The sequence below is a fragment of the Hyaena hyaena genome, unplaced genomic scaffold (assembly GCF_003009895.1).
Source record: "Hyaena hyaena isolate Hyena2069 unplaced genomic scaffold, ASM300989v1 scaffold_30, whole genome shotgun sequence".
Lineage (NCBI taxonomy): Eukaryota > Metazoa > Chordata > Mammalia > Carnivora > Hyaenidae > Hyaena > Hyaena hyaena.
Window position 1 is genome coordinate 840,490 of NW_024080662.1, and position 26,928 is coordinate 867,417.

At 47.8% G+C, this 26,928-nt stretch overlaps 1 protein-coding gene, 1 long non-coding RNA gene and 1 pseudogene across 2 annotated transcripts; 1 reads left to right on the top strand and 2 right to left on the bottom strand.

Moving 5' to 3' along the window:
- Positions 1-2: 2 nt before the first annotated feature.
- On the bottom strand, positions 3-766 carry LOC120229406. Its single transcript, XR_005527722.1, has 2 exons — positions 559-766; positions 3-185 (listed from the first exon to the last, which is right to left on the bottom strand). It is a non-coding gene; the product is annotated as an uncharacterized LOC120229406 (long non-coding RNA).
- A 116-nt stretch (positions 767-882) lies between these two features.
- Positions 883-23,401, top strand: LOC120229210 (TRAF interacting protein). Its single transcript, XM_039228022.1, has 15 exons — positions 883-1,086; positions 8,799-8,856; positions 9,370-9,453; positions 11,506-11,545; positions 12,147-12,274; positions 13,518-13,612; positions 14,105-14,218; positions 15,183-15,270; positions 15,894-15,983; positions 16,378-16,466; positions 20,002-20,157; positions 21,971-22,019; positions 22,290-22,439; positions 22,552-22,602; positions 22,814-23,401. The coding sequence occupies exons 1-15, from the start codon at positions 989-991 to the stop codon at positions 22,931-22,933; spliced, it is 1,410 nt and encodes a 469-aa protein (XP_039083953.1). The 5' UTR covers positions 883-988; the 3' UTR covers positions 22,934-23,401.
- LOC120229211 lies at positions 2,838-3,206 on the bottom strand (annotated as a pseudogene).
- Positions 23,402-26,928: the final 3,527 nt, after the last annotated feature.

Consider the following 26,928-nt stretch of genomic DNA (forward strand, 5'->3'; position numbering starts at 1 on the left):
TATTTCAGGTGGAAAAATCAGCTTTATATCATGGGGCTCTACATAAGGTTTCTTCTGGGGAGAGGGTAGTAACACTGCTAAAAAGAGTTAACCATGAAAACTCCTAGGAAGACTTGTTCCAGCTCTGACTTGGCAAGGTGAATTCACCAGGGATGCTGCTTACTCAGGGAGGACTCCAAAGATAACTTCTCTCATGTGGAAATCAGAAAAAGGGTTTGTTAGTCACTGTTCTGTGAAGCATCTGGGTTTCTAAAATTCCAACCCTGGTACAGTATGGAGGCATGCTGATCCTCTTGGGAGCTAAGAGCTAGTCAGGGTACTGGCCTTGCCACCTCCAAACTGAGGGATCATCATTCCTTGCTTGGATAAAGCCAGAGTGAGATTAGGATGTCCTGAGGGGTTAGGACCTGTGCCCATCTTTCTAAGATCACTCAGACCCGACGGCTGGGGGCGGGGGGGATAACGAGCTTCCGGTGTTCGGTTGCGCACTGCCCAGAGCCCAGGGGATTGCTCTCCATCGTCCCATTCCCCTACAGCTTCGGTCTTCTCGACACTCACGAAGTGCAGAGAAGGCTGTCCTGAGAGAAATGGGCTGAGGAGCCCGTGCCCGGCGCTCCTCGCACGAGATCTGGCTTAGGAGCATAATGCCGTGTCTTGCCCCAGAAAGGGCTTCGCCGACGCCATGGCTGCTACAGGTACCTGCCAAATCCTTAACGCAACCACTGGAGTTACCGCTGACAGACGCAGGTTCGCGCTCAGCCCCAGGATTCTCTACGGCCGTTAAGCCCCGCCCCCTATCGCTCGTCCAATCTGGACCCAACCTTCAGGCCCCGCCTCCATGTTGCTCCTACGACTTCCGGTCCACTCCCGGAAGTCCCGCAGTGGAGCCAAATTTGAAGCCTGCGGAGAGGTGGGGGCGGGGGTGCGATCGCGAAGCTGGACCCGTCGAGGTTTTCTTGGCTGCCTGAGCCTCTTAGGACCAATCAGTATGCCTATCCGTGCGCTGTGCACCATCTGCTCCGATTTCTTCGACCACTCCCGGGATGTGGCCGCTATCCACTGCGGCCACACCTTCCACCTACAGTGGTAAGTGAACGCTGTGTTGGGGCTGGACGCTGGGCCTAGGGCTACAGGACTGTGGGGTCTCTGGGCGGAGCCCAAAGAGGTGATTAAGAAGGAAATAGACGGAGACCCCAGGTAGGTTCCCTATCTAGGCAGAAGCAGGTCAGGGCAGGATTCCCAGAGGAGGTAACAACTGAGCCAAGTCCGGGGAAACAGAGTTGGTTCAGTGCGGATAGAGAGGGAATTTCTTGGTCGACTTGCAAAGAGATATCACCTTATAACTATTAGTGTGGTCGGAGGTGAATTTTTGCCAAAATTTTTATTAAAGATTTTTAAAACTTTTTTATTTATTTATTTAGAGAGAAAGCAAGCAGGAGATGGGTAGAAGAGAGAGAATCCCAAGCCGAATCCACGCTATCAGCACAGAGTCGGGTGCGGGGCCTGACCTCATGAACCGTGAGGTCATGACCTGAGGAGAAATCAAGAGTGAGACACTTAACCGATTGAATAACCTAGGCGCACAACTTTTGCCAAGTTAATGAGCCCTTTTATTTGTTTGAGATAACCTGGTTTGGTTAGCCTCTGGGTATCCGACTTGTTATGGTGTGCTTGATGGTTTGCCATTATTCAGAGTGATAATCTGGGTCAGACACCCCAAATTATTCGCTGATATCAGATAACTCAAGTTAACATCAAAGGGCAAGGAGATGCTCCCTGATCAAGTCCTGCTGACCCTATAGGACCATTTTATTGAATGTACAGCTGGTGAGGAAAGATTCCCCTAGCAGCTGTGGACTGGCTGATTCAAAGCTCCTTTTTAAAACTTGAGGTATAATTGATGTACCATATTATGTAAGTTTCAGGTGTACAACATTTAGATCCAACAATTGTATACATTACTTGATGCTTACCACAATAGTTGTAGTCAGCGTCTTTTACCATACACAGTATTACTGAGCATATTTCCTACGTTGTATTTGTCATCTCCCTTATTTATTTTATGACTGGAAGTTTGTACCTCTTAATTATCTTTATTTCACCATCCCCCCGCCCACCTTCCCTCTGGCAACCACCAGTTTGTTCATTGTATTTAAGAGTCTGGTTTTTTCGATTCTACATATAAGTGAAATCTCTGACTTATTCACCTAGCATAATACCCTCTAGGTCCATCCATGCTGTCACCATTGGCAAGATCTCATTCTTTTTTTATGGCTGAGTAATATTCCAGTGTGTGTGCGTGTGAGCTTGGGTGTGTGCATGCATGCTACTACTTCTTTGCTCATCAATCAATAGATATTTGGGTTGCTACCATACCTTAGCTATTGTAAAACCTCCTTTTTTTTTTTATTGTGGTAAATTATATATCACGTAAGATTTCCCATTTCAGTTGTTTTTGACTATCACAAGAGTTTATTTAACGAAGTTCAGGGGTACCTGGGTGGCTCAGTAGGTTAGGCCTTCGACTTCGGCTCAGGTCATGATCTCACAGTTCGTGGGTTTGAGCCCCGCGTCAGGCTCTGTGCTGTCAGCTCAGAGCCTGGAGCCTGCTTCAGATTCTGTGTCTCCCCCTCTCTCTGACCCTTCCCCCGTTCATGCTCTGTCTCTCTCTCTCAAAAATAAGTGAATAAACATTAAAAAAAAAAAAAAAGAAAGCAAAGAGGTTCAATATGAAAATGTACATGACCCAATTTTTCTATTATAGTAAAATGGACCCTTTGGAGAGGGAACAAGTGGAAGGAGTTGATTTCTCTGGTGAACACAGCCATTGTTTATACTCATTCCAAGGCTTCTAATATGATTATACTATTCTCACCTATTACCACTATTCCAGTATTCTGTTGCCTAGTAGTTGTCGTCTGTACACACCTATCTATCACAAGATTCTTTTTTTTTTTTTAATGCTTTTTCTGAGAGAGAAAGAGAGAGAGAGAGTGTGTGAGCAGGGGAGGGTCAGAAAGAGAGGGAGATACCGCGAGATCATGACCTGAGCTGAAGTCAGACCCTTAACCGACTGAGCCACCCAGGCGCCCCTATCTATCACAAGATTCTTATAGGGATCAAATCCTTGCATCATTCCTTGGACATATGGACGAGAATTTCTTGTCCATAATTTTTTTTAATTTGGGAGGTTAAGCCTTGCTCATGATGTTTAATTGGTAAACTCAAAGATGCCTTTGATTTTAACCATTTTTAAGTGTACAGTTCACTGGCATTAAGTATATTCACAATGCTGTGTAACCATTACCACTTTCTATTTCCGGAACTTTTCCATCATTCCAAACAGAAACACTGTGCCAATTAAACAACAATTCTCCATTCCCTGCCCCCCACAGCCCCTGGAAACTTCTATTTTACCCTCTGTCTCCTTTTTTTTTTTTTTTTTTTTAAGTTTATGTGTTTATTTTAGCAGAGAGAGCAAGTGGGGGAGGGGCAGAGAGAGAGAGAGAGAGAGAGAGAGAGAACGAGAGTGAGCAAGAATCCCAAGCAGGTTCTGTGCTGTCAGCGCAGACCCCTATGTGGGGCTCCATCTCATGAACCATGAGATCATGACCTGAATTGATATCAAGAGTCAGAAGCTTAACCAACTGAGCCACCCAGGCACCCCTGTAGTCTTCTTGAATTTTCCTATTCTAGGTGCCTCATGTAAGTGGAATCACACAATATTTGTTCTTTTGAGTTTTGCTTACTTCACTAAGCATAATGTTTTCTTTTTTTTAATAATAATTTCCCTTTTTTTTTTTTTCTTTTAATGTTTTTTTATTTATTTCTGAGAGAGAGAGAGACAGCATGAGCAGAGGAGGGTCAGAGAGAGAAGGAGACACAGAATCGGAAGCAGGCTCCAGGCTCTGAGCTAGCTGTCAGCACAGAGCCCGACTCAGGGCTTGAACCCACGAACCATGAGATCATGACCTGAGCCGAAGTTGGATGCTTAACCTACTGAGCCACCCAGGCGCCCCAAGCATAATGTTTTCAAGATTCATCCATGGTGTAGCATGTATCAGAATTTCATTCCTTTTATGACTAAATAATACTCAATTGTATGGAAATACCATATTTTATCTCCTCATCTGTTAATGGACCTTGGGTTGTTTACATGTTTTGGGTATTATGAGTAATGCTACAATGAATTAGTGTGGAAGTATCTGTTCAAGTCCCTGCTTTCATTTCTTTTGGGTTAGACCCAGAGGTGGAATGAATGTTTAATTTTTTGAGAAACTGCTTCACAGTTTTCCAAGCCAACTGCACCATTTTACATTCCTACCAACAATACACGAGGGCCCAATTTCTCCCCATCCTATTAACTCTTGTTATTTTCTGTTTTTGTTTTGTTTTTCATAATAGTTATACTAATGGGTGTGTGTGTGTGTATAGCTATCAGTTTCCCTCTTAGCATGCTTTCACTGTATTCTGTAAGTCTTGGTATGTTGTGTTTTCATTTTCATTCATCTCAAGGTATTTTCTGATTTCCCTATGGTTTTTTCTTTGAGCCATTGGTTGTTTAATAGTGTGTTGTTTAACTTCCACATATTTATGAATTTTCCATTTTTCCTGTTACTTATTTTTAGTTTTGTTTCATTGTGATCAGAAAAGATGTTTTGTGGTGCACCTGGGTGGCTCAGTAGGTTAAGCATCCAACTTTGGCTCAGGTCATGATCTCGTAGTTTGTTCGTGGGTTAGAACCCCACATCGGGTTCTGTGCTAGCAGCTCAGAGCCTGGAGCCTGTTTCGGATTCTGTGTTTCCCTCTCTCTCTGCCCCTCCCCCACTCATGTTCTGTTTCTCTCTGTCTCAAAAATAAACTATTAAAAAAAAAAAAAGAAAATGGGGCACCTGGGTGGCTTAGTCGGTTGAGCGTCTGACTTCGGCACAGGTCATGATCTCATGGTTCGTGGGTTCAAGTCCTGCATCGGGCTCTGTGCTGACAGCTAGCTCAGAGCCTAGATTTCAGATTCTGTGTGTGTGTGTCTCTCTCTCTGACCCTCCCCTGCTCACGCTGTCTCTCTCTCTCAGAAATAAATAAAACATTAAAAAAAAATAAAAAAAAAGAAAAGATATTTTGTGTAATTTCAATCTTTTAAAATTTATTAATACTTGTTTTATGACCCAACGTATGGTCTGTCCTGGAGAAATGTTTCATGTGCACTTGAGAAGAATGTGTATTCTGCTATTATTGGATGGAGTATTTGTCTGTTTGATCTAGTTGGTTTATAGTGTTTTTGAAGTCCTCTATTTCCTTATTGATTATCTGATTGTCCTATCCATTATTAAAAGTGTGGGGTATTGACCTCCTCAACTTTTATTGTAGAACTGTCTATTGTTCTCTACTTCTGTCCAGTTTTCTTTCATATATTTTTGTTCTTTGTTGTTAGGTTCATATATGTTTTATTATTTATTTATTTTGAGAGAGAGAATGGGAACAAGGGAGAAGGGCAGAAGGAGAGGGAAAAGGAGATCATTTATTTTGAGAGAAGGGGATGCATGGGGGGAAGGGCAGAGAGAGTGGGAGAGAAAGAATCCCAAGCAGGCTCTGCACTGCCAGTACCAAGCGCAACTTGGGGCTCTGTCTCATGAACTGTGATATCATGACCTGAGCTGCAATCAAGAGTTGGAGGCTTAGTGAACTGAGCCACCCAGGTGCCCCTTTTAATATATTTTTGGTTTTGTCTCTTGTAACCTTTTTGATTTAAATAGCCACCTCAGGTCTCTTTTTGTTACCATTTTTACTTATACTGTTTGGGATTCCTTATATTTCTTTAACTTATGGAATGGTTTCTTTAATTTTGAAAAGTCATCAGCCATTATTATCATCTTCATGTATTGCTTTTATCCCATTATCTCTTTTCTTTTCATATTAGCTTCTTATTTCTGTTAAAACAAATTACTACTAACTTAGTGCTTTTAAAAAAGCACAAATTTATTATATTGTAGTTTCAGGGGTCAGAAGTCCAAAATGGGTTACTGGGTTATAGTCAATGTGGGAATATACCTTTCTTGGCTTATGGCTCCATCTTCAAAGCCAGCAATGTTACTTCTTCAGATTTTGTATGATTCTGACGCTTAACTTAAGGACCCTTGTGATTACGTGGGGGCACACCTGGATAATCTCCCCATCTCAAGATCCTTAATCACATCTGCAAAATTACTCTCGTCACGTAAGTTAACATTCACAGGTTTGAGAAATTAGGACATAGACTTCTTCTTCTTCTTCTTCTTTTTTTTTTTAATGTTTTATTTATTTTTAGGAGAGAGAGAGAGACAGCGTGAGCAGGGGAGGGTCAGAGAGAGAGGGAGACACAGAATCCAAAGCACGCTCCAGGCTCTGAGCTGGCAGTCAGCACAGAGCCCGACGCGGGGCCCGAACCCATAAACCGCAAGATCATGACCTAAGCAAAAGTCGGATGCTTAACCGACTAAGCCACCCAGGCGCCCCTCTTCTTCTTTTTAATGTTTTATTTATTTCTGAGAGAGAGAGAGAGAGAAGCAGCGTGAGCAGGGGAGAGTCAGAGAGAGAGGGAGACACGGAATCGGAAGCAGGCTCCAGGCTCTGAGCTAGCTGTCAGCACAGAGCCCGATGCAGGGCTCGAACCCATGAACCATGAGATCATGACCTGAGCCGAAGTTGGACGCTTAGCCGACTGAGCCACCCAGGCGCCCCAGGACATAGACTTCTTGGGGAAAGGTTATAATTCTACCTAATACTTTCTTTTTGAAGCTCTTTATCATATGTATGCTAGATCTCACAGTATCTTCTATATCTTTTATAATATTTAATATATTTTTCTATCTTTAGGCTCCATGCTCAATGTGGAGCTTGAACTCACTACCCTGAGATCAAGAGCCACAAACTCTACTGACTGAGCCATTCAGGCACCCCCATTTTTCCATCTTTTTAATTCTCAATGTTTTCTCTAACCTATCTTTTCATTTTACTAATTCTTCAACTGTGCCTAAAGAGCTATTAAACTGATCCATCTAATTCTTGATTTTGGCCATTTTTTGTTTTAGTATTTCTGTTTGGTTCTTATTAAATTCTGCCATGTCACCTTTTATTTTGTAGTTCTCTACTGATATTTTCTTTTTTCCCCCCTTTGTGTATTTATTTATTTTTAATTAATTTATTCTTGAGAGAGAGAGAGAGAAAACATGCATAATTGGGAGAGGGGCAGAGAGAGAGGGAGAGAATCCCAAGCAGGCTCTGCACTGTCAGTGCAGAGCCGGATGTGGGGCTCAAACCCATGAACTGTGAGATCATGACCTGAGCTAAAATCAAGAGTCAGATGCTTAACCAACTAAGCCATCCAGGTGCCCCTTTTTTTCCTTAAAAAAATTTTTATTTAGATTTTTTATAGTTTATTTTTGAGACAGAGAGAGACAGAACATGAGGGCAGAGAGAGAGGGAGACACAGAATCTAAAGCAGGCTCCAGGTTCTGAGCTATCAGCACAGAGCCCGACACGGGGCTTGAACTCATGAATCGTGAGATCATAACCTGAGCTGAAGTTGGATGCTTAACTGAGCTACCCAGGCACCCCCTTTTTTTCCTTTTTTAAAGTAAACTCTACCCCCAACATGAGGCTCTAACTACAACCCCAAAATCAAGAATCACATGCTCTACTGACTGAGCCAGCCAGGCTCCCCTCTAATGATATTTTCAATTTTGATTTTTATTTCTTTAGCATAATGTGTTATGTTGTATCTGACAATTCCCATATCTGAAGTCTTTGTGGATAAATTCTGGTTTGCACTTGTAATGCTCTTTTCCTTGTATGACTTTACTTTTAAAAAACTAAAGCATTACTTTATGTAAATGGAGTCATACACAGTATACCTTTTTTGTATTTGGTTTTTCTTCTTCAATGTTATGTATATGTGATTCATCTGTAATATTGTTCTTCATCGTAGACTCAGTCATTCTCATTGCTGTATTGTATTCCACTGTGCATGGCTAGCTTTGATTATAACTTGCACATAGTGTATGAATTTTTTTTTTTAGAGTGCACAAGTTGGGGGTAGAGAGAATTTTAAACAGGCTCCTCCACATTAAGTGTGGAGTCTGGCATTGGGCTCGACCTCATGACCCCGGGATCATGACCTTAGCCGAAATCAAGAGTCAGGTGCTCAACTGACTGAGCCACCCAGACACCCCTATGAAAAATTATTTCCAGAAAAACTTTGAGGACTGGGATGATGGTATCATCTTCCAGAAAGACTTCTGTTTTCCCCTGTTCCCAGGTGGGAAAGTCTACTTGTAGGAGACTAATTAAAATTTCAGGCTTGAGGTTTTGTTGGACTGCTCAGATCGATGACGAGAAGCTAGACAGTCTTTTATTTTTACCACTACTTGCATTTACTTCTAGTTTACCCTTACTCTGAAAGTGTAGCCCTTTGGAATCTAGCTTAAAGTGAACATGTTATTAGAATCCCCATCTCTGAGGGACCCTGTGCTTTGACTGCTACTCCCTAGTCCAAGCCTAGAATGTTTTTAAATGAGCAGCTGAGGGATAATGAGGGCCACACCAACAGGGCCAAAAACAAAGGGCCAACTGGTCAGAGTGCTTGTCCCAGTCAGGCCTCATGGGATGTGCTATACCACCTGTGGTAACTGCCCTCCTATGTGGGCAGGCTCTGGGTCAAGAAAGAACAAGTCAGACTCTGTTGTGGTTGGAGTGGCTACCTGGTCTGTATGTCTCTACCCAAGCAAGGACTCACCAGTCTGCTTTTCTGCTTTTCATTCCAGCCTAATTCAGTGGTTTGAGACAGCACCAAGTCGGACCTGCCCACAGTGCCGAATCCAGGTGAGGGTGGTGGGGTGAAAACATCTCAGCTGAAGATATCTTTTCCTTGCCAGGGAGCAGGAATAAGGAAAGATCTCTGAAACTGAGATGTCTTTGACCTTTTTGGACCCTCATGGTTTGAGGCTAATTAAACCTTACTTGTGCTTTTGAATGACTCCGGAGGCTTATGCCCATGAATGGCTGGCAGATGGACTCATTGCCTGGCCCAGGCTTCACCTAGGTAGATCTGGCCTCCTTCCCTGCCTTTCCCCATTTCCTCAAAGCACTTAGAGTTGGGGTATCTTTTGAGCAGTTACCACATGGGTTTCTGGTGGCATGACTTTAGTAACCACTAAAGCGGTGGCACCAGCTTAGGGAAACTGTAGGGTTAGGGAGTTCATGTGATTCCAAGGGGAGTGCTGTGAAAAGCTGGGCCCGAGAATAGGCCTGGCTGCATGTTAGGTTGCATGTATATCCTTGTCTTTGCTAATGACCCAGCTATACACTCATACTCTATTGTGTCCTTCCATCCAGGTTGGCAGAAGAACCATTATCAATAAGCTGTTCTTTGACCTTGCCCAAGAAGAGGAGAGTATCTTAGATGCAGAATTCTTAAAGGTACCTGGGATTTATGTCATTCTACTGAACTCCAAGTCCTCTGAGAATTTGCTTTCTGCTCCCACCCAGGGTGGGTACCTAGAGTGTCGCAATGGAGTCTGGAGGGAGATTTTGTAGAGTTTTCAAGGCAGAGGGGAGGAGAGCAGAGGAAAAGTGATGATAAGACCCAGTCATTGGAGAAATACACTGTTAGGGAAGAAGGGAGCCTCTTGACCATGAACCTTCCCTTTGGGATTTCAGAGCAATTCCCATCAAAGGCCAAAGCATCTCTCCTGAGTTTCTCTCACCTTGCAGAGGTTCTACAGCCATCCTTCCCAGCCGACTTTGCTGCTTGGACAGATTAGAAAACTCCTATAGTCCACACAGGGAAGATGTGTGGACCCACTATTCACAAACCTGGCTGTGCCTCAAAACTGTGAGAAAGCTTGGTATATATCCAGATGCTTGAGTCTTTCCCAGACCAGGAATAGAGGGCAGAACACCTGGAATCAAGATGTGAGCCAGGGTAGAAACCCACGCTGCAGGGGAGAATGGGTGGATTCCCTCCTATACTTCTTCCCCTCAAGTCCAAGATTTAGCTTTCTTTGTGTACCAGGGGGCTAGATTGGCAGAAACCTGGGGTTTGCAGTGAACCTGGACTCTGAGGGTTAACTTGCTGGGCATCTGTCAGTCCAGGGTTCATTTGGCTTTGGCCCCAGGGTACTATGATGTCCTTGGAACCTCATTGCTTCAAGAATGTAGAGCTTTTGTGCTTAAAGCAACATGTTCATTGTCATGGTAACTGCTCCTGGTTTTAAGCCGCATCCTCCCTGTGATAAAGACAACAAAGGCAGCTTCGTTTCTTTCTGGCTTTTAAAGCCAGATCTAGGAGAGAGAGAGGCAATGTCTTGAGTAGTTTGGAGCAAGGGCTTGGAAGGCATCCTGCCAGGTGTAAAAAAAAAGAAAAAAAAGAAAAAAAAAAAGCCAGGGGACTTGGAGGAGCTTTGGGCTGGTGTCTGTTCTCCAGCAACCCATGCATGCCCTTCTCTACCCACCTCTTGCATTCTAGGCTGTTCTTCCCACAGTGACCAGCCCAGCCACCAAAAGCTTTTGCCCCAGAGTCCCCAGAGTGCTGGGTGAGGATTTTTGACAGCAGGGGGCTTATCCACCCACCTGGGGCTGGGTTTTAGTATTGGTCACAGGGAAAATTCTGAGTCTTGTATTGACCCGAGAAAGGTGATCTGGAGGAAGATTTGCCTGGATTTCATCCAGCTACCATCCTGAACCGTTGGCCAAGCCTTTCAGTTCTGCAGAGTCTGGTCTTCTTGCTTATGCAGTAGGTACTTCTCTTGCCTACGGGGATGTTGAGTGCTTTGAACTCCTGAATGGAAACTGGGCTCAGTTCTACCCCAGCCTCTCAGTGGTTCTATGGCAGTAGCTGTGTAACTTATGCACAGGCTTTGAGATCTTCATTTGACCCTCAGAATAGTCGGGTTAGGGCCTAACATATGTGAGGTTTCATCCAGAGATAATAGAGTTGTCCCAGATCATCTACCTTATTGGGGTTGGAAGATTCGTGGTACACAAAGCCAGCTTAGAGCTTGGAGAGAAGCAGACTGTGAAGCAAGGGTGGAGAGAAGGAGTGACGACCCAAGGTCCCTGGCCATCCCAACTCTGTGTCCCAGTGAGTGCAGCTGAAGCCCGGAGAGGGGAAGGGTCAGGCCAACAAGGGTCAGGGCCAAGGAAATGATGGAAGCTATTGCTGTGAGACTGATCACACAGGTCCATCTTCACTCCTCTTGCCCCTGTTCTGCCTCGCTCCCTGTCCCAGGGTTCTCTACCCGAGATTATTTTCCTTTACCTCACCCATTCTTCAAAAAAGGATAGAGATAAAGCAAGGTGTATCTCTACACAGTTGGCTTAGCTTGCCCAGGACATACAGCAGAGTCTGTGCCTCCCTGGACCTACAGACCTCATTGTTCCCTCCTGGATTTCCCTGCATGCCTTTTGGGGTGCTGTGTGGAAGCCAGCTTTGATGCCTTCCTGCTGCTTATTGTGGATATTGCCTTGCAGAATGAACTGGATAATATCAGAGCCCAGCTCTCCCAGAAAGGTGAGTTACTAGGAGACTGGGGGCCCTGGGAAGTCCCTGACCTAGGTGCTGGAGGGAGAGGCCCTGGGAGGAAGGCCTCCAGCCTTCTGGTGGAGCTAGGACCTCTCCCTGTTTTGTATTCCAAGAGTTTTGCCAGGTCTTGTGATTGGCAAGAAAGGAGAGGAAAGGGAGGTGCCTAAAGCTGTCCACCTAGATTAGGTGGGCTTCTTCTTGTCTGAGGCTTCCTGCCCAGGACCCAGACTGGGAGGGAGCTACCTAATGGGACAGAGTATTTGTAGGAGAGGGTTTGGCTGCTGAGTTTGGCTGGAATCCTGCTTGAGTTCTTAGATAACTACACTCATGGGAGTGAGGAGCACTGAAATCTTTACTCAAGTAGTTCCAAGTAGCAGAAAGAGGGTCTCATCCCCTGAATGAAGAAACTCTGGCTCAGCTTCCCTGGTTTGGTGCATACCAGAGAGAGAAGCAGGCCATCCAACTGCTGACCTGAGACTTGTTCCTTACCTGGCTCTGAGGTGGGGTACTGGAGCCTTAGGTCTCAGGTTCTTATGCTGATGGGTAAACGGGCCTCCCCTCCCCCCTCCCCCCTCCCCCCTCATTCCAGAGAAGGAGAAAAGAGATAGCCAGGCCATCATTGACACTCTGCGGGACACGTTGGAAGAGCGCAACGCCACTGTGGAATCTCTGCAGAAGGCCTTAGACAAGGCCGAAATGCTATGCTCCACCCTAAAGGTTGGTTCCCAGGTTCTATGGGCATAAGTCGGTTGGGAGACATAGCTTGATCCTGGGCTTACCACTTTAGGCTTAGCTTCTGTTTCTGCTTTTGTCATTACCTTCATTTATGCAGTTGTAATATGAAGGCAAATCCCTTTTTTCCCAGGCCTCCCATATTGTACCCATCCAGCCCATAAGCAAAGGGCCAGATTGGGTGTACTCCTGGATTTTGTACCAGGTAGTTTGAACAGCTGAGGACTTCCCAGTGCTTTGTGGAAGGGCTGCTCAGTCAAGACCTCAGTGAGGCTGGACCTTGTTTCCAAAAGTGGTTTGTACTCCACTGATGAAGCCAGACAGAAGAACCTTCCATTAGCATCTAGTCCTTGGCTGGGCTGCTCTCTGGAGCCAGATCAAACAGCATCCCAGGGAGGAGCAGGGGCCCTTTGAAGTAGGCTGTGCTGAGCTGACCAGGCAGATCAAAGCCTGCAGAGCAAGCAGCTCTAGACCCAGATGAATTTTGTATCAGCCTGGGTTGGTGAGCCACTTGCTCTCTAAGGGGCATGAGGCGATTGATCTGAACCCACAATTGATATGCTGGCCTCGTAGGAAGGAGCAGTCCTTGCTGGATGCCATTTGTAAGGGAAAGGGAGCCATCTTTGTGAATAGACAGGGCCCCAGGGTTTTCGTTGTCTCTGTTCCTGCTTGGTGGCTGGGCTGGAATCACATGGCCTGGCCAGTGGGAGGGAAGGAGTGAATCAGTACCTAGCTGCAGAGCAGGATTCTTTGATGACATTCCCAGGTCAGAGATGGAGTGGTTTTGTGCTGAGAACAGGCTGGCCAGCTGCTTCTGTCTCATCTCTTCTACCCTGATAACTGTCCAAGGGTCTAGATGGTGGATAGTGAGGCCTGGATCTGTGTTTCTTCATATTCCTATACAATATGCACCATGAGCCCTTAAGTCATAGGACCTTGGCAGCCCACAATGGGCCTGTAGATGATGGCAGTGGGCTGTGCCTGCAGTAACATATTTCAGGAGGAGGCAAGCAGGGAGGTGAGGAAACAGTTGGGCCTAGGGCCTCATAGCAGAAAAAGCACAAGCCAGAGTGGGGCCCAGGCACCTTCTTCCCTGGGGGCTAGGTACACATGGTTATCAGCATTTTGAAAAGGAGACAGTTCTAGAGTAGAGTTCTCCTAATGACTTTAGCTGTGGTCCCTGGGATCGTCCAAGCAACAGGTTTGTGTGGATGTGTTTGCCCTTCAGAAGCAGATGAAGTACTTGGAGCAGCAGCAGGACGAGACCAAACAAGCACAGGAGGAGGCCCGCCGGCTCAGGAGCAAGATGAAGACCATGGAACGGTGAGCTAGGACCTGGGGACCGCCCTCTGCCCTTGCTCCTATGGCTCCCAAGTGCCACAACTCTCAGGACTACAGGGGGCTTGGGTCACCTCTGTGATTCAAATCTCCATAGGCCACATGGGGCTCAGGCAAGCTGGGTATGGGTATAGGTCTCCTTGCTCGACCTCTCCTTCCCATGGGGGGGTGCTTGCCTCACTCCTTCCTGTTCCTGTTGCCTGTGGCCTGATGACCTGGCCGGTGTTTTGCTCCAAAAACCTTTCTCTAGGGATCCCTGACCTTGAGGACCCGTCAGCACCCATTTTTCCCCAGCAGCATCCCTGCAGCTGTGTTCAGCTCTGCTGTGGGGCCTTTCTTTGGGTAGACCCGCCTGCTAGAGCATGCTGACAGCCCAGGCTGTCACCATAGCAACAGCAGCAAAGGGAAGCAGAGCTGTACTGGGTACCTACCCATCAGCCTCCAGATTTTAAATGCCGTGGGCTGGGTGTTTTTCAGGATTGAGCTCCTACTCCAGAGCCAGCGGCCCGAGGTGGAGGAGATGATCCGAGACATGGGTGTTGGACAGTCAGCGGTGGAGCAACTGGCCGTGTACTGTGTGTCCCTCAAGAAGTGTGTACTCTGGCCCCTCTGACCCAGCCCAGGAGCTAAGCCATGGCATCTAGTCCGTCTGCTGTCCATCTCTTGCACAGCAGGGCAGGCAGAGTTACGGAGCAAGCTCAGGAGCTATGCTGCCTCAGTTTGCACCCTGACCCTACCTCTCACAATGTGGCCAGGAGCCAGTTTCTTAGCCTCTGACCCACAGCTTTCTGAATGGAGATAATAATAACTTGCCACATAGGGTTATTGAGAGAATGAGTGTGAATTAGAAGTGTTATTTCTTTCTTTTTTTTTTAATGTTTTATTTTTTTCTGAGCGAGAGAGACAGCATGAGCAGGGGAGGGTCAGAGAGAAAGAGGGAGACACAGAATCCGGAACAGGCTCCAGGCTCTGAGCTAGCTGTCAGCACAGAGCCCAACGCAGGGCTCGAACCCACGAACTGTGAGATCATGAACTGAGCTGAAGTTGGATGCTTAACCAACTGAGCCACCCAGGCGCCCCTAGAAGTATTATTTCTAAGAGGCTCAGCACCACTCTCTGAGCTCTGTAAGCCCCATCATGATAAATGGAGCCTGTTTCCCACCAGCACTTATTGACTCTGCCTGATTTGCATCAGAAACTTGTTTCAGATTCTCCACTATTGTGGAGGTGAGGTTGGGGGAAAGGGGCAACTTGGCCTACAAACACGGAGATCCCAGATGTCCCCTGTGAGGGGACAGATGAGGTAGGGGGCCTCTTTGTGAGGCCTTAATGAGGGCAGGGCTTCCTGCACACCCTCTCAAATCACCAGTGCCTGCACGACAGGCAGGGGACAGGACTCCCCAGCTCTCCTTGCAGGATCTTCCATGACACCACCCTATTGTGCTCAGGTGCTGGCCTAGAGGACAGCCCGGGCTTTATGTTTGCTTGGTGCTATGGCCCAGTCTGACCAGCAGGGTGTCCTATTCTGATGTCTCTTTCCCTGGCCCCCTTGTAGAGAGTATGAGAATCTAAAAGAGGCACGGAAGGCCTCAGGGGAGCTGGCTGACAAACTGAAGAAGGACTTATTTTCTTCCAAAAGCAAGGTAACAGTGGGGAGCAGAGGATGAGGGGAGAGGTGGCTTTTTGTCATGCTCATTCCTGTCTCCTGAGCAAAGCCATGGGGCCTGATGGTGCAACGGACTCCATGGGGCTGTTGGGTGATTCACAGAGACTGGTTACCGGGCCTTGCTGGGCTCGGGCTCTGGCTCTGGCTCTGTGGCTTGTCCACCGAGGGTGGCAGGTCACGCAGGCATCGCTCCCGATACGTGCACGCTTACGCTCCCCTATATTCTTCCTGGTTCCTGGGCACCTCACAGGTGGCTGGAGAGCACAGATCCCTAAGGTGACAGTGTCAGAGGCCTGTGTTTGTACTGGGCCCCGAGTAGGAGGAACCTACTTGGAATCTGGTTCAGTCAGCACAGCTGTTTTATTTATGGGCCCAGTACATCCATGGGCTGTTGGGCATAGAACGAAGCCCTTGTTCCTGGGTAGCTCCAGAGGGACATTGACAGTTTAAAGCCGTGCCCCATAAGGCAAGGGTCTCTGCATGTGTCCTCAGACTCTTCTGGACCCTGGGCTCCTTTGAGCATGCACTGGTGGCAGCAGGTGGGGGCAGAGCCTAGGGCCACCTGTTGGCTTGTCCTTTACTCCCTACACTTTCTTGCAGTTGCAGACAGTCTACTCTGAACTAGACCAAACAAGGTTGGAACTGAGGTCAGCACAGAAGGACTTACAGAGTGCTGACAAGGAAATCGTGGTAAGTGACATCCCTGGCCAGACGGGAATAAGGAGTATTTCGTGTTTCCTCCAAGAGCCTGGGAATCTGTGTCCCAGTCAGTGGCAGTGGTTCTGGGTTCCCTTTATCCTGCTGGGTCAGAGTGGGTTAGGATACGCACCTTGGCCCTGATTTGGAGCCTGGGCCTCCTTGGTAGGGGACAGACACCTGTCCTGTACCTATGTCCCCAGGGTCACCAGAGGAGAGGCTTCCCCAGAGAGGATTCTGAGGCTGGGTAGTCCTGGCCTCCTGAGCCTGATGTTGGGGGTTCAGGCCTTGGTCTGTTCCCAGCAGGCATGTTGCTCATGTCCTTGGCCGTCTCTCCGGACTTCCTGCTTCAGCCTTCCTTTCACACTCTTCTCTTTCCTTTCCTAAGAGCCTGAAAAAAAAGCTAACGATGCTGCAGGAAACCCTGAACCTGCCACCAGTGGACAGTGAGACTGTAAACCGCCTGGTTTTAGAGAGGTTTGTTGACCTTCTGGGGTGGTACAGGGGTCATAAGCTGGAAGAACTCCCTGGTAAGGGTCTTCATTACTTGTGGCTTTGGTCAGGTGGGTGGTCCATGTGGGCCTGTAGGCTGTGGGCCTTCTGCCCTGGGACATAGCCAAGATTTAGTGGGCTTTGAGGCAAGTTCTGGGCTCTGACAAGAGGCCAGGATAGGCCACAGAGGACCTAGGGATGGGCAGGGAAGGGGAAGGAGCATGCACTGTCTTCAGGAATCCTGTTTATGGAATGCTTACTAAATGCATCTGTCCACCCCAGATTCTGAAACAAACACAAAACCAGTTATTAAAATAATTCCCCTGTGGGCTCAGGAATGTGTGCATTAAAGCTTCCAGCAGAGGGAGCCAGGAGGCAGAGGGATGGGTGTCTCTGCCAGGACTGGCTGCCCATTCCTCCTGGGTATTTCACAGAAGCCAACTGGGTGAGAGCATCAGGGCTGTTCTACCTAGATGCCCAGCTGATGGTCCAGACAGAAAACACGTTAACCCAGTGACCCAGCCTTTTATTTGAGCCACTTTTCAATGTCCTTTGGGAAATCATTATGCTCCTTCCCCGTATCGAATGAGGTGCTGGAGTCTGCCCATCTAACCTGTGGGGTACTTCCTGGTCCTATCCCTTGCCACCACCTCCATGTGAGGATTGTGACCCATCTTCCTGCTCCTCTTGTCTGCCCAGCTAATCAACACCTGGGTATCATGTCATTCCTCTCCCACCAAACACTCCTAGACCTCTTTGCACTATGCCAAGGCACTCTGAGAGCCAGACTGGGAGCTATAGTAGATCTTAGGCTTCAGCCAAATAGTACTGTCAAACCTAGAAGAATATCCCTTGCCTTCCCATTTCTGGGCCTCTCTGTATATTAGCTCCTGTCCACATTGATGGGTCAGTTGCCCTGCAGAGGCTTCCCTAGCATCCTCAGCAGGATTAAGCGCATCCTCTTCAGCACAGGCAGAACCTATTTAGATGCTGTGTCAGGCACCATGGCGTCACAGAGGTGCTCTAGAGTCCTGCTATGACTATGAGTAGACAGCGAGCCACATCTTAATCTGTGTCCCTCACCACCAACCTCCTTACACGCACCATCTTTTCCCTGTACCATAGCACCTGCACGGAGGAGTGGGTGCCAACAAGCAACAGCAACACTTCTTATTCTCATTGGACCTTTAGTTCCTCAACCTGTCCTTTCTTTCTTACCTTTCTTACCTCAGAGCCTCCCATGTCTCTTTATAGAGCCAGAGCTGCCTGCCCACCTCAGTTTTGGCTGGACTGAGAAGCAGCTGTGGGGGTGTGATGGACACGTGACTGTCTGTGAGGTCCAGTGTGTGGCTGATTTTGATGAATTAGCCTCTGTGTCTGAACCTTCCTTCGCACTCCACCCTCAGAGCCCTTTGGCTGTGCCAGCTTGGAAGCCCCAGGTAGCTCAAGAGCCCTGTCAGGAGCTTGATTCTTAGGGAGCTGATAGTCTCAAAGTGGTCAAACATTTAGAACTTAAGCTTCCTCAAGGCAGGGAGTAGAAATCCTTCTGCTAGGATATCACTCAGGGCTGCTATCTACGAGCTCTACGGTGCTCCCTCCACTTCCCATTCCATGGTCCTCAGACTATTTCCACACACTTGTCCTCTGTGTCCAACATCCACAGTGAGGGATGCCTCCAAACTCCCAGAGACCTGCTTTTGCTTACTTTCATTACCACTACAGGCTGGAGTGAGGCCTAGACTTCTATAACAGGTTCTTACTGAGCGTATGCTGCATATCAGGCCCTCTCGGTCCTCTGGGAGCTTGTGTTCTCGTGGGGTAGACAAGCTGGGGGGTTAGATGGCTAAGCCCCAAAGCCCCCTGGCCACACAGCATGACAGGCTAAATCCCATGGCAAGAAAAGTAGCGCTTGTGCCATTTGTACCCAGAAGTTTTTGTGAGGGGTGAGCCCTGGCTCTCAGGGATGAGGCATGCAGGAGCCGCCAGGGCATCAGCTCGGGCTGGCTGGGGGTTGTCACTTGGTTGCGGAGAGCAGGGTGTGATGAGGTTTGTTGGCCCTCTGGGGTGGTAGGTAGTGGCAGAATAACAGATACTACAAAAATGTTGTCATGACTGCTCGCGGCCGCTGCTTTATGCTGTAGTTCTCAGTGGGCTGGGAAGCAAAGCAACCAACATGGCGTTGGTTTGAGGTGTGTTTGTACGACATTTCTTTTCACTTGCAAGCAAGAAAGGGTAGAGTGTCCAGGGACCTGGCCAGGGAAAGGAAGAGATAGTCCAGTTTTCCCACATTGCTTAGCCATCCAAATCAGTGCGGGTAGTTAATTCCCTTTTCTCTGATCTGCATGACCCAGTGGGCTCCTGGCCAGTGACTAATACACTCACAATGGATCCCCCTGTCCTTGAGCAGTGGGCATAGGGCTTTGGGCAGCCCTAAAAAGGTTCCTTCCTAAGGGAAGGAAATAGGGATGTTCTTGGGACTGCCCTGCCATTCCCCCAGAGTTTTCTGACCACAGGAGCTAGGGAGCTCCACCAGGTCTAGATGGGCTAGAAAAATCCTATTGGCTGCAGTTTTCTTTTTTTTCTTTTTCTCTTTTTGTTTGTTTACTTTGAGAGAGAGAGAGAGAGGGGGCAGGAAGGGCAGAGAGAGAAGGGGAGAGAAAGAATCCCATGCAGGCTCCACACTGTCAACACAGAGCCTGATGTGGGGTTCGAACTCATGAACTGTGAGATCATGACCTGAGCCAAAACCAAGAGTCACTTAACTGACTGAGCCACCCAGGCAGTTCTGTATTACTTTTTATTATTTTATTATTATTATTTTCTTTTTTTTAGAGAGAGAGTGCACAAGTTGTGGAGAGGAGCAGAGGGAGAGAGAGACAGAGAGAGACAGAGACAGAGAATCTTAAGCAGTCTCCCTGCTGAGAACGGGGCCCAACACAGGGCTCGATCCCACACCCTGGGATCATGACCTGAGCCAAAATCAAGAGATGGATGTTCAACTGACTGAGCCACACAGGTGCCCTCATCGTACTTTATAAATGCAACATAGGAGCATTTCCCCATGTTACTTAGCTTACTTTCCAGAAAAACTACTGTAATGCCTGTATCATAGTCAGGCTATGAAAATGCCAGTCCCCTAGGGGAGTCATTTTGATCATTTCCAATATTGGGCCATGTGCCATCTACATCAATCTGTGGTCACCTCTCTGGCCCCTTGCACTGCATTCTGAGCAATGAGGCTGTTTGGTCAAAAGGCAGTAACCTTTTGTTTGTACGCTTGGGTTTTGTGTGTGGTTTTGCTTGCTTCCGTGTCTTGAAGACTTTCACTGGTCCCACCACTGTGTGAAGCACTAAGCCAAGTGGTTTTTTTCTATAGAGATTCAGGCTTCCTTGCAGGGTGGCCCTGAACCATGTGTGGCCTCCAGACCCTTGGAACCAAGCCATCTCTGATGCTGCAGGGGCTGTTGTCCTTCTGGACTGCCACAGTGGTCTAGAGTAACCAGGCCATCTCTGCCTATAGCCCAGCCCCTATGGATATGCTGAACCTGAAGCTTCGCCGACCAGCCTTTGGTGATGAAATTGACCTCAATGCCACCTTTGATGTGGACACCCCTCCAGCCCAGCCTGCCAGCAGCCAGCGGAGCCGTGCCAAGAATCTCTGCCAAGAGATAGCACAGTAAGTGGTAGTGCCTGGCTCTGTCCACAGCCTGGAGGGAGGATACCAAGAGGTGTCCACAGGCCCTGCGCTAGTTGCTCTGAGTGGCTGATAGGGCAGTAAGGGTCACCTGGGGTTGACTATTACTTTGGCTCTAGCCACCTCTTCTTCCCTTTCCTGCGTACTCACTCTGTGCGAAGCCCTTCTCTTGCTTCTTTCAGTCATCACTATCACCCTTCAAGCAAAAGTGTTGGGATGTGAGTTGGAGAGCACACAAGTGTCCCACTAGGGGTAGGACTGGGTTGATGGTGTTGGGGTATGTGTGTACTCCCCATACCTTGAATGCCTGCCCACCAGAGTCCTGAGTCAGGGACTCTGAAGTTCTTCTTCCATTGTGTGCCTCTCAGGTTCATGCTTGAGGACCATCTCAAATCATGGTGACCAGGGCCCCAGCATCTAAGGGGGTAGCCCACAGGGGCAGGCTTGAGAAACTGTGGGGAGCTATAATGGGATGGGCAGGACCTGTACTGGGGACACAGTGGGACTGGGAATGGGGAGGTTGTCTCCTTGGCCACACAGACCAAGTATAGTTCATCAGGGAGACAAGAACTACTCCCCTACGTACATGTAGGTATACATTGCTAAGGTGAGGGGGTCAAGGGCTGAGCAGTTCCCTTTTAATCAGAAACCTCGGACATGAGAGAAAGAAATTGAGGTGTTAGGCAATGAAGATGGAAGAGGCCAGGGAGAGAGCAAAAGGGAAAGCCATCTGAGCTTCACCCCTCCCCATCCTCAGTGGGAAGCAAACCTTGGGCATGTGGGCTGCAGTCAGGGGGCCTGATAGCGCCTGCTGCACAGCCTGGCTTCTTCATGTTGTCTCTTCTTTAACTGGAAAGGGTGAAAGTGGATACCTGGGGCCTGCAGGCTGCCAGGTCTTTTAGAGACATTTTTATCATCTTTAGGGCATGCACGGACTGTGAGGGAGCCCAGGCTGCTTCTACCCTGCATCAGCCTCCCGAGAGCCAAACTTGCAGCAAGCGGAGAATCTTCCCATCATCTCCATGTAGCCTCACCACAGGCTATGGGGACAGGAGTGAAGGGATCCAGAGGTGATAGACCTGATCCTGCTCTTGTCTTCATGGCTATGAGAAAACACAGGGTCAGCCTTTAGGTCAACCTCCTTCCACCTACCTGGGAAAATACCAGGAGAGGGTGTTCATCTGGTAGTGTCCCCAGGGATTGGATGGAAACACTGTGTCTAGCTCTGGAGCTGTGAGTGAAAGGCCAGGACTTGGAGCTGTGATCCATTCTGCCCCTGACTATGCCTACACAGATTACCTAGGTAGATGGCCTAGTCCTGTGTTGTGAGAGTACTTTATGGACTATCTACTGAAGGTATTATGGAGATGGTGGCCCCCCTCTGGGCAGATAGGGCTAAGTCTGAGCTCATGAGGTGCCTTCTGCCTATATCAGGACATGACTGGCTTTCCCCTGTGGTTGGTGAATCAGTTGGGCCTCCAGCCACACATAGAGCCCAGGACATAGTGAGACACCTAAGGCTGTGAGGAGGATTGGAATTGGCTTGGCCCCAAGTGCAAGCCACAAAATAAAAAATGGGCCAACTTCCCCTTCCTCCTCCACTCTGGCAGCTGTAACAAACAGCTGTTCATAGACCTGCACTCGGGGTGGCACTCGCCAAGGTCCCTTGCCCAGGATACAGCCATTGCAGCAGCAGTGCCACATGGTGGATACCCAAGGGCCATGTGCTGAGCCTGGCTTGCCCGGCCTTGTGTCTTGCTCACCTGCCTCTTGTCTTTGTGTCTCATTCTCACAGCTCTCCTGTTCAGGACATCCCTAAGAAGGTGCCCAAAGGCCCCAAGCAGGTAAGGCTTCCCTGAAGAGGTCAGGCAGTCCTCATCCAACCCTTGCCAGGACTGAGTGTGAAGCTGGACTTCTGACAGGGCAGGGTGTTGCCAGAGGCCTCTCACTCCTGGCCTGGGACTAAGACATTATGAAGCCACCCTGGGAACTCCACTCACTCTCCTACCTGCCTCCTGGTGAAGCATCAGAGATCCTGGTCCTGCTCCACCACCCCTACCCGCCCCTTTGCTGCCATCTCTCTCATCAAGTCTGGCTTTGGGGTCTCCCCCCAGGAGTCCCAGCTCTCTCTGGGCGGCCAGCACTTTGTGGGAGAGCCAGATGAGGAGCTGGCTAGTGCCTTTCCCGTCTTCATCCGGAACGCTGTCCTGGGCCAGAAACAGCCCAAGAGGGCCACAGCAGAGCCCCGTCACAGCACAGATGCCGTGAGTATGGCTTCCCACAACTGGCAAGTGCCAGCCTTTGGCAAGGGGGAGGGGAGGGGGCCAGCTCCCCACCTTTTTAACCTGGCCCACTCACGTCTTCCTTCTGCTTTAGGTAAGGACTGGCTTCGATGGGCTTGGAGGTCGGACAAAATTCATCCAACCTGTATCCTTGTTCTGTGGCATTGGGCTGAGCAGAGCTACCCATACCATCCCTCAGCTGTACCTTCAAACCCCAGGCTGGCAGTGGCTGCAGCCTAAGGTGTGCAGAGTCAGACCTCACTCAGTATAGCAGAGCTGCCCACCTCCCACTCTGAGCCTTTGCCGGCCTGCATTCCAGTCTCTTCTTTAGGCTTCTTCCTTGACATTTTCTTCAGACTGACACAACTATGATCCGCCCACTGCCTGTTAAGCCCAGGCCCAAGGCTAAGCAGAGAGTCAGGGTGAGGACACCGCTCCCTCCCTCCCAGGCCAAGATGGATGCCTTCTTTTGGTAGTGAGAACAGTGAGTCTGCTCAGTGCCTATAGGCCAGGACTGCCTCCGCAGGAGGTTTTGGGGGCATAGCCCCTCTTCCGACCGGAGGATGGAACCAGCCCTGAGGGTGAGGGGAGACAAAAAAATGGGGGTAGGGGTGAGGCACAGGGATTGTGCTTTTCCAAACTTGCCTTGCCCACCCCCACCATACTGGGTCTACCGTACTGGGCCTACGTGCGACTGCTGATGTGAGACCAGCAGGACCTGCTCTTTGTTAAAGTTTCTTGTTCATGGCCAGATGTAGCTGGGCTGCTTCTGGTTCTCCAGATTAGGGTCTTTTTTGCTGACTGTATGGACCAAAGTGCTTGAGGCTTCTCAGGCAACTTCAGCCTGCCCAAACTTCTGCCAGCTTCTGACTTGCTGCTAGGCATGGCCAGAGCCAAGCAGGGTCAGGAATGAGGGGGTGGCAATGGGGAGAGGATTGGGGGGAAGACTTCTATGTAAAATAAAAATGATAGAACCCTGTCTTTCTGGCTCTGGGAGTGTAAATTTGCACCCAACACTTTAAAAAAGCATTTTGCATAATTTTCTAAAGTGGGACCTTGACCTCAACTCAGACTGAGAAATACTATCCTTATGCATGTGCCCCCTCATAGGACACAGGGACACTCTAGCAAGAATGCTATCACTGCAATTCTGTCCACAGCCTCTAACCTGAGCACAACCCAAATGCCATAGACAGGAAAGCAAATGGGTAAACAGGTATAGCCATACAGGGAACTCCCAGCAAGCAAGACAAATAATCAGTGACCTTTGGGTCTTAACTTCAAGAGCACTTTCTCCTAAAAGTCTTCCTTTCTTGACCTGCAGCTTGGGTGAGGCCTCCTGAACTTCCCCTCTCCCACTACTGCATGGGAGTTCGTCTGTCTCTGCAGGGCCCAGCATGGGGCTGGCACAGGGAATGAGGGTGAGCACCCTCATGCTTCAGGCTGAGCATGCCCAGCTGCCCCCAGTATATCTGGAGGAACGAGTCTCATGGGGAGGAAGTAATGCTCTTGGTTATGGGATCTGGACCCCTTTGCTGCTGCCTTGAACCAAGGAGGTCTGGTGACGGGAAGTGCAGCATCAAGTTAAGGGTGAAGTCAGGCTGGCCAGTTGCCCTCCTTACCAGCTGAGTGATCTTGGGCAAATTACCCAGCCTTTCTGTGTCCAGTTTCTTTAAAGTAGGGACAATAACTAAATTCCCAGTTGTGGGAACCTAATGCGTCAGCATTACAGGTTAGGAACTTATGACCCCTAAGGGAAATAAGTCAGACACAAAAGACAAATATTGTATGATTCCACTTAAATGAGGTATCTAGAATAGACAAATTCATAGAGACAAAGTAGAATATAATAGAAGTTACCAGGAGAAAATGGAGTTGTTGCTTAATGGTTATAGAGTTTTTGTCTGAGGTGATTTGTTTTCTCTCGACATAAATTCTTCCCCCTGTTTAAAAAATTTCAGTATAGTTAATATACAATGTTATGTTAGTTTCAAGTGTACAATATAGTGATTCAACACTTCTGTACATTACTCAGTGCTCACCACGATAAGGGTACTCCTGATTCCCTTCATTTATCTCCCCCATCCCCCTCTGCCTGGGGTGATTTTAAAGTTTTAGAAATTTTGGGGCGCCTGAGTGGCTCAGTCGGTTAAGCCTCCAACTTCAGCTCAGGTCATGAATTTGCAGTCCATGGGTTCAAGCCCTGCATCGGGCTCTGTGCTAACAGCTCAGAGCCTGGAGCCTGCTTCGGGTTCTGTGTCTCCCTCTCTCTCTGCCCCTTCCCTGCTCATGCTCTGTCTTTCTCTGTCTCTCAAAAATAAATAAACGTTAAAAAAATAAAAATAAAGTTTTAGAAATTTTAAAGTTTTTGGGGCGCCTGGGTGGCTCAGTCGGTTAAGCCTCTAACTTTGGCTCAGGTCATTATCTCGCAGTTTGTGGGTTCAAGCCCTGTGTCAGGCTCTCTGCTGATAGCTAGCTCAGAGCCTGGAGGCTGTCTTCGGATTCTGTGTCTTCTTCTCTTTCTTTCCCTCTCCTGCTCATACTGTCTCTCTCTCTCTCTCTCTCAAAAATAAATAAAACATTAAAAAAATTTTTTTAAATTTAAAGTTTTAGAAGTGGGCTGGCTCAGTAGATAGAGTATGATAACTCCTGATCTTGGGGTGATGAGTTTCAGCCCCACGTTGGGTGTATAGATTACTTAAAAATAAAATCTGTAAAAAATAAAGTTTTTGAAATAGCTGTGATGGTTACAAAGCAACAACAAAACAACTCTGGCAGACCTAAATACAAAGAGCTGGAAAAAGCAATTGTCATCAACTATTTCAGAACTCTGATGCCTGATCAGACAACAAGAAAAATACTTGAAGGAAGAGCTGGACTTGAACCAGCCATCATCCCCCATTCCTCAGGGTTATAGGGACAGCAGCTCCAGTTCCAAAAGGCGCTGACTGATTTCAAGGCAGACAGTGCTTCTGATGCTGTCTCCAGGTAGTTTCAGAATTGAGTTGAATTTTAGGACTCCCAGTTATTGTTGGAGAACTGCTTGGTGGCCGTGGAATAAATGCACACGTTGGAATTGGTGTCAGAATCCTAAAAAACATCAGAGAAAACCAAGAGTTGCTTCTCTGAAAAGGTCAACAAAATTGGCAAACTTTTAAATAAATTGATTAAAAGAAAAAAGACAAATTATCAAAACCAGAAATTAAAATGGGGACATTGTTACCAGTTTTACAGAAATAGAAAGGATTATAGGAGAATATTGTGAGCAACCGTACACCAACAAATTGGGTAGCCTAACTAAAATGTATAAATTTCTAGAAACACAGAAACCAACAAAATTGACTCAAAGAAGAGAAAGAAAACACGAACAGACCTACAACTAGTAAGGGGATTGAATCAGTATTCAAAAAACTCCCAGGGTGCTTGGTTGGCTCAGTTGGTTGAGTGCTGGGCTCTTGATTTCAGCTCAGGTTATGATCCCAGGGTCATAAGATGGCATCAGGCTCTGCACTGAGCATGGAGCCTGCTTAAGATTCTCTCCCCCTCTGCCCTACTTGCCCCTTTCACATGTTCTCTGTCTCTCTCTCAAAATAAATAAATCTTAAAAAAAGAAAGAAAAGCCCAGGACCACAAAGCTTCACTGGTGTTTCAACAAAACACTTAAAAAAAAAAAAAAAAGGCTGGGGTACCTGGATGGCTAGTGGGTTAAGTGTCCAACTCTTGATTTCAGCTCAGGTCATGATGTCACAGTTTGTGAGATGGAGCCCAGCTCCAGGCTCTGCGCTGACAGCATGGAGCCTGCTCGGTACTCTCGCTTTCTCTTTCTCTGCCCATCCCCTCTATCTCTCTCTCTCTCAAAACAGACAAACATTTTTTTAAAATTTAGAATTTAAAAAGGACAAAAAACAATTAAAAATGTTTTTAATGTTTTACTTATTTCTGAGAGAGAGACAGTGTGAGCAGGGAAGGGTCAGAGAGAGAGAGTGAGAGACAGAATCTGAAAGAGGCTCCAGGCTCTGAGCTCAGCACGGAGCCCGACGCAGGGCTTGAACCCATGAACTGTGAGGTCATGACTTGAGCTGAAGTTGGATGTCAACCAACTGAGCCACCCAGGCACCCTAAAAAAATTTTTTTAATGTTTTTATTTTTGAGAGAGAGAGAGACAGCATGAGCAGGGGAGGGTCAGAGAGAGACAGAGAGGGAGACACAGAATCCGAAGCAGGCAAAGGCTCTGAGCTAGCTGTCAGCACAGAGCCCAACGCGGGGCTCAAACCCATGAACTGTGAGATCATGACCTGAGCCGAAGTCGGACGCTTAACTGACTGAGCCACCCAGGCGCCCCCTAAAAAATTTTTTTAAAAGGACACCAAAAGACACTATCTGCATAGTAAAAAGGCAAGCCCAGAAGGGAGAAAGTATTTTCAAGTCATATAACTGATAACAGATAATATCCAGAATACATAAAGAACTA

Excerpts from the sequence above, each read along its gene's own strand:
- LOC120229210 (XM_039228022.1), top strand. The coding sequence starts at position 989 with ATGCCTATCCGTGCGCTGTGCACCATCTGCTCCGATTTCTTCGACCAC. Across the intron at positions 11,546-12,146 it reads AGCCCAGCTCTCCCAGAAAG|AGAAGGAGAAAAGAGATAGC; the intron begins GTGAGTTACTAG and ends CCCTCATTCCAG. Across the intron at positions 14,219-15,182 it reads TACTGTGTGTCCCTCAAGAA|AGAGTATGAGAATCTAAAAG; the intron begins GTGTGTACTCTG and ends GCCCCCTTGTAG.